The sequence below is a fragment of the Periplaneta americana genome, chromosome 3, assembly GCF_040183065.1.
Source record: "Periplaneta americana isolate PAMFEO1 chromosome 3, P.americana_PAMFEO1_priV1, whole genome shotgun sequence".
Taxonomy (NCBI): Eukaryota; Metazoa; Arthropoda; class Insecta; order Blattodea; family Blattidae; genus Periplaneta; species Periplaneta americana.
Window position 1 is genome coordinate 32,015,026 of NC_091119.1, and position 16,142 is coordinate 32,031,167.

The 16,142-nt window shown below is 35.8% G+C and overlaps 1 protein-coding gene across 3 annotated transcripts in view; it reads right to left on the reverse strand.

Annotated features, from left to right (window-relative positions):
- The window catches only part of LOC138695894 (WD repeat-containing protein on Y chromosome-like), a 52,230-nt gene that overhangs the window by 22,129 nt on the left and 13,959 nt on the right, over positions 1 to 16,142 (reverse strand). For all 3 annotated transcript variants that reach the window (XM_069820240.1, XM_069820238.1, XM_069820239.1), the window contains 4 exons: positions 13,029 to 13,236; positions 10,683 to 10,888; positions 7,906 to 8,106; positions 620 to 864 (listed from right to left, as the gene is read on the reverse strand). In XM_069820240.1, coding sequence (XP_069676341.1) covers positions 620 to 864; positions 7,906 to 8,106; positions 10,683 to 10,888; positions 13,029 to 13,236 — 860 coding nt within the window. The remainder of the gene's footprint in view (positions 1 to 619; positions 865 to 7,905; positions 8,107 to 10,682; positions 10,889 to 13,028; positions 13,237 to 16,142) is intronic.

Here is a 16,142-nt window from a genome sequence, read left to right on the forward strand (position 1 = left end):
TTGAACTCGCCCGTTTCAAAGGGATGTTGGATGAGTCTAAACAGGAAAGTGTGAAGTTTCATTCGAGTGATAGATAGTATATATAAACAAGCAGACATTAGAGATTTGTTAAAGAGGTTCAAATCATCGAGCACTACATTATCGTCTTCATAGCTGTGACGTCAGCTACGCTGTATTTCATGTCACATGGCCGCCATTTAAAATTGTCATAAGGTTACGAAAACTTTCAGTATTTTTTACGCTATTATGTATTACTGTATTATAATAATTATGAACTTATGACTGTACATTACTGTATTTTAAACCTTTACTGGTATCTTTAAATATCTATATGATAATTACTAAATTTAAAAATGGAAAAAAATGTTTAAGCAGTTATGTCTTTACATAACCTATAAACGTATTTTCTAATTATCAGGCAAAATCAATTATCTGGTACTGGCTTTGTCCCACAGTTACCGGATACGAGGAATTCTACTGTATATGTTATCATGATGACACTCTTATTTCTTTCTGTTTTGATAATTATAATCATAAACCCACGCACAATATGTATTATGAAACAAAAGTCAATCTTGTATTCTAAAGTACTAAATAAATTCTACTTGAAATAACTAACCAGTTTTCTTCAATGTTCATATGACGTATACAAGTGCCTGTATTGAAGTTCCATATTTTGATGGTTCCATCACTAGCACCAGTCAGTAACAATTGGTTACTAGTATCAAACGTTGCTGCTGTAATTTCGACAGGTTTTACTTCACCATAGAGTATGCGAGTGTGAGCATCTTTAACAAGAAAGAGTCTATTGCCAGTCCAGGGGTCCCACACAATTATGTGGGAATCCATACCAACAGTCACAATCTGTGAAAGAAAGATAAATGTTAAAAAAAAAACTCTCTCCTTCGTAATCTATGTATTTTTTTAGAAATGACAAAAAACAATAAAAACAAATCTGATAAAAGAATAATTTAGATTCATTTCCTACAATTTTAATAACAGATATTGATAATGATTTGTTAAATAAATAACTTTTTTAACCCTTAAGCAGTCGCACTTAACCACCCCACCCACTTAAAGCATTATTATCTCGAGTATGTGAATTCCGATTTAAAAAATGTTTATAGTTATTGTTGCCTTACCAATTCCAATAAAGGTAATGAAAGTTTCAGAAGTACAGATTTACTGAATATAGTTACGAACTCCGTAATATCTGACTGGGTTGTTCACAACACCCCCTGCCACTATTTAAGGGTTAATTTTCTCTGTTATCGGTAATATTGAAACAATGGTATTTTACCTTAACTATAAGTTTCGGCTTATTTTCGCCATCTTCAGATTCGGTTCCAGTTTCTTCTTGCTGGTGTGTTGATAGGGGTTTGTTTATGATCGGCTGTGTTGTGTTGGAAATACTATAATAGTTTCAATATTAACACAGAAAAGTTATATATTATTATTATAATGTACCGAAGTACATATGATATTTCCATGCACATATTCTGCGTCATCATACGATGAAAGAGTAATGGAACGGAGAAAAATTCTCTCCGGCGCTGGGATTTGAACCCGGGTTTTCAGCTCTACGTGCTGACGCTTTATCCACTAAGCCACACCGGATTCTACTCCGGCATCGGACGTCTCAGATTAAGCTCCAACTCTTGGGTTCCCTCTGGTGGCCGCCCTCTGCACTATGTCATAGATATCTATGAACCTAGGACCGAAGTCCACACATGTGCTGAGGTGCACTCGTAATGAGTGATCCCGGCCAACTAGTCACTCATTACGAGTGCACCTCAGCACATGTGTGGACTTCGGTCCTAGGTTCATAGATATCTATGACGTAGTGCAGAGGGCGGCCACCAGAGGGAAGCCAAGAGTTGGAGCTTAATCTGAGACGATTCTTCCGGTGCCGGAGTAGAATCCGGTGTGGCTTATTGGATAAAGCGTCAGCACGTAGAGCTGAAAACCCGGGTTCAAATCCCGGCGCCGGAGAGAATTTTTCTCCATTCCATTACTCTTTCATCACAGAAAAGTTATTTAACAAATCATTACTGATACAAGCGTTAAAAGCGTGTAATCAAGATATTATTTAAATATATAGATTGACAAATCAAACTGAAATCCTGACCGAGTTACTACGTGAGCGCTGGCTGTCTTGGGAAGGAGCAAGTGAGAAAGCACGGGGGGAAGGGAGGGAGCACTATGCACTATGTACTTGCAGGTCCACTCACAGTTTGTCAAACCTGCTAACAAAAGCATTAAAAGGTTGAGTAGTTCCCTGCAATGCTAGCATAATGGAACCTTCCTAGCCGACAGTCGAGGCAAAAATGAAGAATCCGTTATTGTGGTAATACTGGAGAGTGGTTCTTCTATTGGTCGCGATGCCCACACACACCCTCTCAGATATTTACGTGGTGATTGGTGACTGAATGACGAGGAGCGAGGGAGAGAGAAGAAAGAAAGAGAGAGATTCCAGAAGTTGGCGTGTTTTACGGGGTTTCACTTGAAGTTGTCAAACTATATATATATATATATATATATATATATATATATATATATGGAGATGATTCCTGAAGTTATTTGGAAACAAAAATGTAAATAAATTAATGGGATCACATTCATAATTACGGAGTTACGGTAACTTGAAAATGGCAAACAAAAATGCAAAAAATAATTAAAATACAAACAATTGATTGTTTATGTATAAGTCTCTTTGATTCAGAGTGGATTTAAATTACATTTTCGAAAATGCCTCCCTGAATCTCAAGGCAACGGTCTGCACGGGTGTGAACCGCACATGTAGCATCTCGCAGCTTCACACGTTTGTTACTTACTGTCGCCACACCATCCAGAATGCGTCGTTATGGCAACAAATATGCCTAGCACTCCATTCACTATGACGCATTTCGAAAATGTGTTGTAACTCCGTAATAATTATGAATGTGATCCCATTAATTTATTTACATTTTTTTGTTCCAATCACCTCCATAAACCGGGCGTGAACTTCGAGAATCACCCTGTAGAAGAGGTCAGTAGGTTTCTGTTACATAATAATGCACCCTCACTGTTAGTGAATTTTTGACCAGTAAAAAGTAATAAGTATCAAGAAAAGAAGGAATAGTATTCTCTTACTTACTGGCTTTTAAGGAACCCGGAGGTTCATTGCCGCCCTCACATAAGCCCACCATTGGTCCCTATCCTCAGCAAGATTAATCCAGTCTCTATAATCATATCCCACCTCCTTCAAATCCATTTTAATATTATCTTCCCATCTACGTCTCAGCCTCCCCAAAGGTATTTTTCCCTCCGGTCTCCCAACTAATACTCTATATGCATTTCTAGATTCGCCCATACGTGCTACATGTCCTGCCCATCTCAAATGTCTGGATTTAATGTTCCTAATTATGTCAAGTGAAGAATACAATGCGTGCAGTTCTGTGTTGTGTAACTTTCTCCATTCTCCTGTAACTTCATCCCTCTTAGCCCAAATATTTTCCTAAGCACCTTATTCTCAAACACCCTTAACCTATGTTCCTCTCTCAAAGTGAGAGTCCAAGTTTCACAACCATAAAGAACAACTGGTAATATAATTGTTTTATAAATTCTAACTTTCAGATTTTTTGACAGCAGACTGGATGATAAAAGCTTCTCAACCGAATAATAACAGGCATTTCCCATATTTATTAAAGTATTCTCTTAGATAATTTTATTCTTGGATCAGGAAAGCTGAAATTAAAATACAAAAAGCAAATATATAAAATATTATATAAACTCCTGGCACAAAAAATACAGGGACATCACTTTATTTTTACCAACATTTTTAACATTAACCTGGCTATACACGGAAACACTGTTGCCCCCTTCCATTACAGGAGTTTGATGTTACTAGTGCAATATGTAAACAAATCATTTTACTAGGTATAGGAGGAGAGAAAAGTAATGTATCCATTTATGTTGTAGGGAAATACGATATTACGATTTTCAGTTTGATCATCACTTTTACGGAATTTATCAAAATACAGTAGAGTAGTAACATTTTTTTTCAAAAACTCAACTTTTCAGGCGGCTATGTTCGTTATGTAATGTCTACTTTATTTAGCATATTAATTATTGATGTTATCATACAATATAGAAAGTGCATTTAAATTGAGGGGGTCATAAGTAAAGGACTGTAAGTGCACTTAAGTTACTTTTGAGAAAATGCGGTTTAAATATTTAAGCTTTCGTAAAATCGGTGAAATTTTTTATTTAAATTTTAATGTGTGCTGCGATTAAAATATCCCTTTGCCACTAAAATTTTAGATACTTTTGCTTACACTGGATGCACTTAACTCATGTTATTACAAATGTCACTAGCATTCCTCTGCTTCTAGCCACCTCAATTCAAAAAAAGCTAATCTGAATTTTTAAACAAGTTGCTGAAAATGGTTGCCGTTCATTACAATGTAGGCTTCAATTCTTTACGTATATTATTAAAAACATTTTGAAGCATATTCTCTGAAATTGAATTTATCGTTTCTTGAATATAATTTTTTAGTACGATATTATTAATATAGGTTCTTTCTTCTACAGAAAACGCAATCATATTTCTGAAACACACTATACACTGCAGTGTTTACTTCACTGCTTGAAGACTTCGAATGCAACAGCGGCCGTAAGTTTGTGTGTCTGACGGGAGCAAGGACATTAGTGAAGGGGTGAGAGTGAAGTACATTCAGAAATGCAGGTACAATAAAAATGCAAGTAAAAATAAAATGATGTCCCTGTACAATATACAACGATGATCCGAAAAAGTAAAATTGTACCGTGAGTTTAATCAGTAATAGGAACAATATCGCTTACTTGTCTCATGTCATAACTGAGGACATGGGCATTACTGCCAACTCTAGGTATTTCTTTCATTAGTGCAAATTTTGCCATAAGAATTCCATGTAATGGATGAACAATCCTCGTGTGCCTGCACTTTCAGGCTTATGGCTAGTCGGTGGAACCAGCTGCTAAGCCGAGTTATAAATTCCTGCCTCCACTGCACTAAAGGTCATGTCAGACATCAGTATGAGTTGTACTCTTGCAAGATAAGCACGTGTTCTTTAGGCAACGTCATACAGTGTGTGAAATACAGTATGTTAAGATAATATGGCTCAATTCCGGTATTCTATTTCCCAAAGCGAACTGATATTCAGCAAGTTCAGCAAGCTCAGCAGTACAAGATCTCAATGCAAGCGAATGGAAATAGTGGACATCAGATGGGAGCAATTCCGAAGTGGGTGAAGTAACTAAGATGTAAATCGAGGCTGACTAGAAGTAGAGTAACGCAAATAGGAGATAGTTCAGGGAGCAGTGAAAAACAGTATGACTTAAGGAAATGGTGTGGAGGGGAAATAAATCGTGAGAGAAGAAAGTAGCTATGTGAAAAAGGGAGTAGTGAAAAGTGCAAATACAGTGAAACCTGTTCAAATCGGAACCTGAATAATCCGGAATCCTGTCTATTTCGGAACAATTTATTTGTCCCGGCGAAATTTATATGTATTATGTGTAATAATACGGAAACTGTCCAACGCGGAAACGGAAACTGTCTGCTACTGTTCAAAACGGAAATAATATTTTGGACACGCTATATTTTGTAACTATATTTTGAAACCGCGTGTAATTTCAAGGAATATATGAAATATGTAGGTCACTAAGATAAAAACAAGTTTTCTTTGCAAAATTCTAGAGGGTACGAGGGTATGTTGGCCTGCTGGTCATAATTTTATTACCCTGTTGACTAGGCAGACGAGTCCCTTCAAAGACTTTCAATGCTTCACACCCGTATACTGTCGTAGCTAAACAGAGTGCAAGTGTAGTGATTTTCAGGTAAAAAAAAAAAGTTGCATAAAATGTGGCATTAACATTAAGTGATGAAGTAAAAGTTATCGAGATAAAGGAAAATTAGAAACAAAGTCTATGTGAAATAATATAGAAGTACAGTTGTGGAAAACTCAGGTGTGACACTTTAAAAAATAAAGATCATAATGAGTTAGTGGCTTGGGCCAATATTGGTGACACGAAAAGAACCAGAAAGCAACTGTTTATGTGAAAATAAATGAACTGTTGTGGGAGTGGGTTCTTCATGACCTTTCAAAGAACAAGCCAATTTCTGGATCTATTCTGCAAAGAACTGAGAAAGAAATTAAATAAACCAGAATTCAAGGTTTCTAATAGATGGCTCCTAAAGGTAAAGGTAAAGGTGTCCCCGTAACATGCCATGAAGGCACTTGGGGGGGCATGGAGGTAGAGCCCCATGCTTTCCATGACCTCGGCACTAGAATGAGGTGGTGTCGTCGGCACCACGCTCTGACCGCCTTTTACCCCCGGGAAAGACCCGGTACTCAATTTTTATAGGAGGCTGAGTGAACCTCGGGGCCGTTCTGAAAGTTTGGCAACGAGAAAAAATCCTGTCACCACCTGGGATCCGTAGCCAGCTGCTATACCAACTGAACTACCCGGCCGCCCAATGGATGGCTCCTAGTCCAATTAATTAATAATGTGCAGTGATATGCAGTACAGTATTAGAGTATAGTGTTAGATATTAAATAGAATGAGATTAGTAAACTTTAGTAATGTTTAATGACTAATGAGTGAGTTATGATAATATTTATACAGAAAATGAGATTTTAATCAAGATGATTCACCAACGTAATGAGCGACAGAAAGCTGATTTAATGTGATGAGTGTTAAATGGAATATTTTGTACTTCTTGCAGTTTGCGGTATGCCATTTTGTTTTTCATGTACATGAATGAAAATATTCCATTCTAATGTCACACCTGAATAATACGGAAACCTGTCCACAACGGAAAAAAAAATTAGGACCATTTCACTTCCGTCTTGAACAGGTTTTACTGTAATTAGAGATGTAGAGTGAGGGGGGTTACAGTATTTTTGGTATAATGATGGGTTAGGAGTAAAGTAGAGGAAGAATTGATGAAAGACAAGAAAAGACTAGTGGAAGAATTGCAATTATAAATTAAAAATAAGTAATGTCCCAATTGACTTGTAAGAGAGGCGTGTAAAATGGAGACGGCACTGTATACTAATAATGTGAAGTGCCGCCTCACCAAAAGGTATATTGCTTGAAGACAAATATATACATTCATTCATTCATTAATTTCCCAAAGAGTATTTATGTATGATTCATATGTGCATATAGAATCGACTCGTGCTGTAAGGAGATTATTTCAAGAGAGATCCCCTGCTTTCCAAGTTCCAAATCGAAGTTTTCAAAGATTGGTAAATAAATCTCGTGAAATGGGAAGTGTTTTTGATAAGATCATAGGCAGCCACGTACAGTACTCACAGAAAAAACTCTATACAACATTGGACATGGCTCTGAAAAATTTCCCTAGAAAATCACTTCGACGTCTTTGTAAATTACTTTTACTTTGCTTTTTAAGTGTTTATTAGTAGTAACTTATGCAACAAATTGAAGGCAGATTTACTGTAGACTTCCTTACATTCATTCACTGTGGTTATCAGCTTGACTCGTCCAAGACTCACAAGCAGTGGAAGTGGGTGCGCGAAGGATTGTTCACTCAGTAGACGAAGTCATGAGAGGATGATACAGTACCGGTACAGTATTTTTTTCATTGCTTTTTGTGCCATTGCTAAGGATGATTATGAGGTAAAGGAAAATATTGGAATGACTGCAGACGAAACGGAAACTTCCTGAGAAAACCCATCTTAACACAAACACTCCATCTTTAGACACTAAACATTATGCTTTGACTCTCCAGAATATGAACTAGAGCTGTAACGTGGAGAGCCATGTTTAAGACATTCGATTGACTACCGGTATTACTAATATGATAAATGGAATATAGTTTACGAAGTTTCATAGATGATTTGCTGCTATAAATATACGTACACATTTAAATAATGGATTGTACAATGCTTTAGTAACTGCTTTTGTGTGTGTGTATCCATCAGTTAGCTCTTCATCTACTATTTTACCACATATGACAACTGCAATCTTCTTACTTGCAATTATCAAATTCCGATTCAGTGGATTGTAAAAGGTGGCCAAGGGCGTTTTTCCTGCAAGATCTGCTGGTAAACGAACGTAGGTCTGAAATAAAAATGACAATCACATAATTTTCATTCTGGTATAACAAAAATAATTTCAGAAATATAAAACTCTCTCAATTAGCCCATAAATAATAGATCATCGAATATTATCTGTAATATATATATATATATATATATATATATATATAGAGAGAGAGAGAGAGAGAGAGAGAGAGAGAGAAAAGAATGGGTAGGTGTACTGTAATAGAGTTAAACAAAAGAGATGTATGGATGCGAGGTCTACTTCTTCCTTTATATCTAAAAGGCACATAAGCTTATAGAAGGAAAATATCACATGATCATTACAAGTAGACAACAGAAGAACAATTATTTTCTATTATCAAATTCTGTATGCTTTAAACTACATAGTCGTCATGAGAACTGGCACAATTCTCGTATTCGGAGAATAATATTAAAATACCTTCTTCACAGAAATCGACTATTTGTAAAATGAGCCAGTTCACTGTTGGATAAACACTTTTAACACTTATATAATCATTGATTAACTTTACAACTTCTTTACTGTGTTAACATTAGAAAATTATCTGGCTGACTAGTTTCGAAGTGGTATTCTTCATTGTCCGAAGCCTAGTCTTATGTCAGTTGTGTGTTGAGGATTTGTTATGGGCGTCTTTTTGTGTATCCGTATATTTCGTATTGAATTTCAGAACACACACACTATTTCACTCCACATTACACAACACAAACACACCCCCACCAGAGGCAAAGACACCGGAAGATGCAAGTTATGAATATGGCTCCAAAGGCGAAACTAGTCAACTAAGATATTTTTAAACTTAGTTCAAGTTAACACGTGAAAGTATTAATATATATTTTTATTCCTAATGATATAGTGATTGGTTGTTTTTTTCTTTTTTGCATCATTTAATATGTTAGACTAATGTTTATTATTTTCAATTTCTACCTTTATGTTCAGTTGTTTTTTTATGTCATATTCATTCTGTCACTCATTATTACTTGTAGATTAATTGCATCGATGTATAATTTTTCTTGTAATTGTATTGCATTTCTGGTGGTATAAAAGAGAGAGCCTGATGGCCTTAACTCCACCAGAATAAACAAATAAACAAACAATTAAACAAACAAATAAACAAATAAATAAATAAATAAATAATTAAATAAATAAATAAAATATAATTCTGTGGCCGGGAGGAAAAAGTCTTAAGTCAATTTTTTGTTAAAATGAGATTTTTATATATTCTGAAAGCAGAAACAATTCTCTACAATCTGGTAAAACAGCCAAAGTCAAATAAGACTCCTGACTGGATTTATAGAGTGTTACCAAATGTCTTAAGTGCTTTTGAATCGAGCACACACAGAATAAAGGACTTAAGAATATTTAATACTTTATTCCTTACAAACCATGACATGTTTACTTTCCACGCTTCCCTATTAAAAAGGTCTAACTTGTATTTTAGCCATTTTATCACATACTGATACCCTTTCCTTTTAAAACTTTAAGCACCAGGGTAAACAGTCCTATAATTGTTTAAGACCCATTTTGCATTCCTAATAATTTAAATTTTTCATTTCTTTTGATATGAAAAAGGTCTTATGTTTTAAATAGTCCCTTCTACTCAGTTTGGGTTGTAGTCTTAAAAGGGCTTAAGTCCGGCTATTTTTGGAAATAATCAAGAAAATTGTTAAATGAGCAACATTACCTATTTTAGAAGAAATATAAACAAATAATAACCAGCAAAAATCTCTTAGTTAAAAAACTCTATAATTGAAATCAATTTCAATCTTCCTACTGCTCTCCTAAAAATTATAAAATTTTTACTTAAGACCTTTTTCCTCCCAGCCACAGAATTTCAGTTGTTTAGTTTTAATTTCTTGAACAATATGTAGTCCACTCCCCTAATTTCCCGAATTCTGTTGTTATGAATTCTTTCCAGTATGGTTCTACCAGCAGCACATCTCCAGTAACCATTTCTGTTATATCTCTCTTTTAACTGTCATATTTCACTGCCACATGTGGTTACACTTTTGACAATGGTATTATAAATATGGTGTTTACTTTTCTTTGAAATCTTTGCATCCCAGAGAATACTATTCAACATTGCAGTAGCTTTTCTTTGTTGTACATTTCTAGCACTTATGGCATCGTCTAGAGCTCCGTTATTTATGATGTTTACTCTTAGATATTTGTATCTGTTACAGTGTCCTACTCTCCGGTCATTCTCTAGAATTAGGTCTTACTGAGCTCCACCAACACACATATAGGCCTACTCAGTTTTTGCAATGTTTACCTTCAAACCCCGCTTCTTATACTTTTCAATCAGCTTTCGAGTTCTGTATTCGAGGTCGTTATATTCCTGTGCCATTACAATTTGAACATCAGCAAAACTAAGTGTGTACAACGTAGTGTGGTTAAGTGGGGTATTCATATTTCCACACTTTTGTTTCCATTTTACTAATACTTTTTCTGGTACCATTTTGAAGAACTTCGCAGTTTTTGCGACCATAAATAAAACTCAAGGTAAAAAATATATATATAACACAAACTTTATATGCCAGAATTACGTACTTATAATGATGAATTATTTATTAACATACCTGGATGCATTCTTGAGCTGGAACATCCCATACCTTAATGCATCTGTCTTTTGAAAGGGAATATATTTTTTGACCTGAATCTTGTAGGACTATGCTGCAAATAGCTGTATGATGACCCTCGAAAACGACGATTGCTTTCTTGGGAACAAAAGCATTCCAAACACGAACCAAGCAGTCCTGGCTACCAGTCACAATTAAATGTGAGTCTGTAATTTCGAATACAATAATATCAATGTAGCACATGCCCGAACTTATTCCACAAATAAATATGAATGAAGTTCAGTGTGTGGCTGTTACACAGAACATTAATATCGGTATAAAGATTAACAAGGCATATCGAATAGTACAGTATTTGTCATAATATTCTTTTTTGGATTGTCTAACAGAAATTAATTCAATTAGCCACAATATAAATAAAATGTTTTAATTTCAAAATATAAAATTAAACAAGTAAAAAATATAATAAAACACATGACTGAACATCCCAGCTTGTGCATTTATCTCTATAGTGACAGCAGAGAAAGATTCGAATTCTAACGTCTCTAATACCGTAAGGTACGTGGAAAGTACAGGGCCAGAGCAAAACATTGCCAGTCTTACTAATAAAAACTCTATATACAGACGTTTAACTGTCTTATACTTATACAAAGAGTAGCTCATTTATAAGTCGTGTGTAAATTCCTTACTAATAATCACTACATACCTCGTGTATAACAGTACAACTGTTAACACAGCTACGTCATAGTTTCGTCATTACTTCGTTACGAAAGGTAATAGAATATCTGAGGTTCTCTATTGCATCCGGTAGAGCGCTCTAGTGTGCTGTGTTAAAGTATCGATAGTACAACTGGTTCTGATCGATTACCACATTATATTTTGGTCAAAGAGTACAAGCTAAAGCAATATTATTCTACTTATTCTGTGCTCTTTGGTGTGTTCTTCTGAGGTTACAAGGCATCCATCATCATAAAATGACAGTCTATACGAACAGCTGTTAAAGGGGCGGCCATTTTTTCTGTATATACAACCCTTAAACAAGGGGTTTCATGTATATAACTACTGCAAAGCAATTCCCATTGTATAGTTACAGACTGTTTATACTTCCATTGCTTATGCATGGTTTATTAGTAACATTTTCTGTCTCAACGCTGCATAAGTCTCGTATAAAAACTATAGACTGTATAGTAAGACTGTGCATGTATAGTATATTATGCAATGCGCCTATAATGGTAGTAATTAAGATGCGAGTATGTTTATGAAATGAGCGTATGCAAGTTTTATAATTTTCATAAGAGCATCTTAATTACCATTATAGGCAAGATGCATATGACTGTTTTTATTCGACCATATTTAAATATCTAAGTTTTGACTTTTTACAAATATTTTACCTTCTTACTTTACTGATAATGAAATGGTGATCATGAGTATATTTTCAGTGTGTTCTCGACTATTGCAACAGATGGCAGGCACGGACCATGAGTGTCTTTTCAGCGTGTTTCCAACTAGTACAACAGAGGCAGGCATGGAGCACTTTTGCATCTATGCAGTATATTTATTGATTTTTTGCAGGGTTTTGGTTTGGGGATTTTAACCTCAAAGCAACACACATTAAAACACAGGAAACGAACTCAATTTATTAGAATATTAAAATTAACATGAACAGAATTTATTTTATTTCAAATACATGTTGCTGATTGTGCAGTTTGTGAAATTTATCTGGGGAATGGCTCCCAGTGGAATGTTTGAAGTTGGGTTAATGTTTATTTGCGTGTTTTGTTTATCAATTGAGTAAAACTCGCGCCTGCCATTTTGGATTACTGCTTTCAAGGCTTGCGGGTTGTTGCGCATATGATATTAATCAATATTGCATATGCTTAGTTGGAAATCGATAGCTGGAATAACATAATGAATAACAGTACTTTAATGTATGTTATTAAGATACAGTTAAGTCACATATAATTAGCATATTATAGTATGGTCAAATAAAAACAATATTTCCCCTTCCCTCATCTTTATGGCAGTCGTCTGGAGGGTGGGTGGGCGGACGAGCAGGCAAATAAGTGCGGAAGGAAGGTCAGGGAAAATATCTATGTGGCAATGTCACATCCATTTCTGTGTGGTGCCACAAATGCAAGTAACAAATCCAGTTTCCAATGGCTGAGGGATCTGAAAAGCAGATGGGAGTTAAAAAATATAGGTAGACTACATTATGGAAGCTGTCACAAGTTGCTTCTTTGTCTGCGGAAGTTTCAAATGTTGTAAAAGGCAGCTTTCTTGGAATTAATATAAGAGAGAAAACTAATTTTAACTAAAAAAAATGTTAATGTAACTTACAAATACACTTACCTTCAGCAATATTGAAACACGACACGCCCTTTGCAACACTGAAGCTGTATTTATTCTTGGTGCCAAGTACGTCACATAGGTACAAAGAGTTTTCAGCACATGGCGCACAGGAAACGAAAGAATTGAGTGAACTGTAGTAAGACACCTGGTTTACCCATTCAGAATGTATGTTACGGAATTCTATCACATTCATGTGGGACAGTTCACCCTGTAATATACACAAGACTTATAGTTTGAAAAGTACAAAATCCATATTTTAATATTACACACTATTCTTCATACTTTAATACTGAACATGTTTTATATTTTAATATTCAACGAGATTCATATTTTGATATTAACCAAGATTCATATTTTTATATTTTAATCCACTAGCGGATACTTGACTATGCGGATAACGTGAATATGTTAGGAGAAGATCCACAAACGATTATGAAAAACGCGGAAATTCTAGTTGAAGTAAGTAAACAGATAGGGTTGGAAGTAAATCCCGAGAAGACTAAGTATATGATTATGTCTCGTGACCAGAATATTGTACAAAATGGAACTATAAAAGTTGGAGATTTATCCTTCAAAGAGGTGGAAAAATTCAAATATCTTGGAGCAACAGTAACAAATATAAATTACACTCGGGAAGAAATTAAACACAGAATAAATATGGGAAATGCCTGTTATTATTCAGTTGAGAAGCTTTAGTCATCTAGTCTGCTGTCAAAAAATCTGAAAGTTAGAATTTATAAAACAGTTATATTACCTGTTGTTCTGTATGGCTGTGAAACTTGGACTCTCACTTTGAGAGAGGAACAGAGTTTGAGGGTTTTTGAGAATAAGGTTCTTAGGAAAATATTTGGGACTAAGAGGGATGAAGTTACAGGAGAATGGAGAAAGTTACACAGCGCAGAACTGCACGCATTGTATCCTTCACCTGACATAATTAGGAACATTAAATCCAGACGTTTGAGATGGGCAGGGCATGTAGCACGTATGGGGGAATCCAGAAATGCATATAGAGTGTTAGTTGGGAGGCCAGAGGGGAAAAGACCTTTGCGGAGGCCGAGACGTAGATGGGAAGATATTAAAATGGATTTGAGGGAGGTGGGATATGATAGTAGAGACTGGATTAATCTTGCTCAGGATAGGGACCAATGGCGGGCTTATGTGAGGGCGGCAATGAACCTCCGGGTTCCTTAAAAGCCAGTAAGTAAGCAGATACTTGACTGCATCATTCACCCAAGTGTCTCCATCTGAGTGACACACTGAAGTTGTACCAGTAGTTATTTTTGCCGCCATAGGAATTGTCCTAGGTGCACAATCAGAGGCAAACGCAAAGCACTGCACGATTTTTTTTGTTGGTTATTTAATGACGCTGTATCAACTACTAGGTTATTTAGCGTGGATGGGATTGGTGATAGTGAAATGGTATTTGGCGAGATGAGGCTGAGGATTCGCCATAGATTACCTGACATTTGCCTTATGTTTGGGGAAAACCTAGTGAAAAACCCAACCAGATAATCAGTCCAAGAGGAAATCGAACCTGTGCCCGAGTGCAACTACGGATTGGAAGACAAGCACCTTAGCTGACTGAGCTACACTGGCGACTCACCGCATGATTATGATTAATGGAGGAATCAAGGAATGCCAGTAGGGTAAACAGAAGTACCTCTCAAAAACCTACCACCAAGCGCCATCTTTATCCACCACAAATTCCACTTGTTCCTACCAAGATTCGAACCTGGGTTACCATCATGGAAAGAAGACACCCTAGCCATTCAATTTTAATATACAGTACTTACTTACTTACTGGCTTTTAAGGAACCCGGAGGTTCATTGCCACCCTCACATAAGCCCGCCATTGATCCCTATCCTGAGCAAGATTAATCCAGTCCCTATCATCATATCCCACCTCCCTCAAATCCATTTTAATATTATCTTCCCATCTACGTCTCGGCCTCCCCAAAGGTCTTTTTGCCTACGGCTTCCCAACTAACACTCTATATGCATTCCTGGATTCGCCCATATGTGCTACATGCCCTGCCCACCTCAAACGTCAAGATTTAATGTTCCTAATTATGTCAAGTGAAGTATACAATGCATGCAGCTCTGCGTTGTGTAACTTTCTCCATTCTCCTGTAACTTCATCCCTCTTAGCCCCAAATATTTTCCTAAGAACCTTATTCTCAAACACCCTTAATCTCTGTTCCTCTCTCAAAGTGAGAGTCCAAGTTTCACAACCATACAGAACAACCGGTAATATAACTGTTTTATAAATTCTAACTTTTAGGTTTTTTGACAGCAGACTAGATGACAAAAACTTCTCAACCGAATAATAACAGGCATTTCCCATATTTATTCTGCGTTTAATTTCCTCCCGAGTGTCATTTATATTTGTTATTGTTGCTCAAAGATATTTGAATTTTTCCACCTCTTCGAAGGATAAATCTCCAATTTTTATATTTCCATTTCGTACAATATTCTGGTCACGAGACATAATCATATACTTAGTCTTTTCGGGATTTACTTCCAACCCTATCTCTTTACTTGCTTCAAGTAGAATTTCCGTGTTTTCCCTAACCATTTGTGGATTTTCTCCTAACATATTCACGTCATCCACATAGACAAGAAGCTGATGTAACCCGTTCAATTCCAAACCCTCTGTGTTATCCTGAACTTTCCTAATGGCATATTCTAGAGCGGAGTTAAAAAGTAGACGTGACAATGCATCTCCCTGCTTTAGCCCACAGTAAATTGGAAAAGCATCAGATAGAAACTGGCCTAAACGGACTCTACTGTAAGTTTCACTAAGACACATTTTAATTAATCGAACTAGTTTCTTGGGAATACCAAATTGAATAAGAATATCATATAAAACTTCTCTCTTAACCAAGTCATATGCCTTTTTGAAATCTATGAATAACTGATGTACTGTACTCTTATACTCCCATTTTTTCTCCAATATCTGTCGAATACAAAAAATCTGATCAATAGTCGATCTATTACGCCTAAAACCACACTGATGATCCCCAATAATTTCATCTACATATGGAGTTAATCTTCTCAAAAGGATATTCGACAAAATTTTATACAAATTTTAATATACAGTATAAGATTTATGTC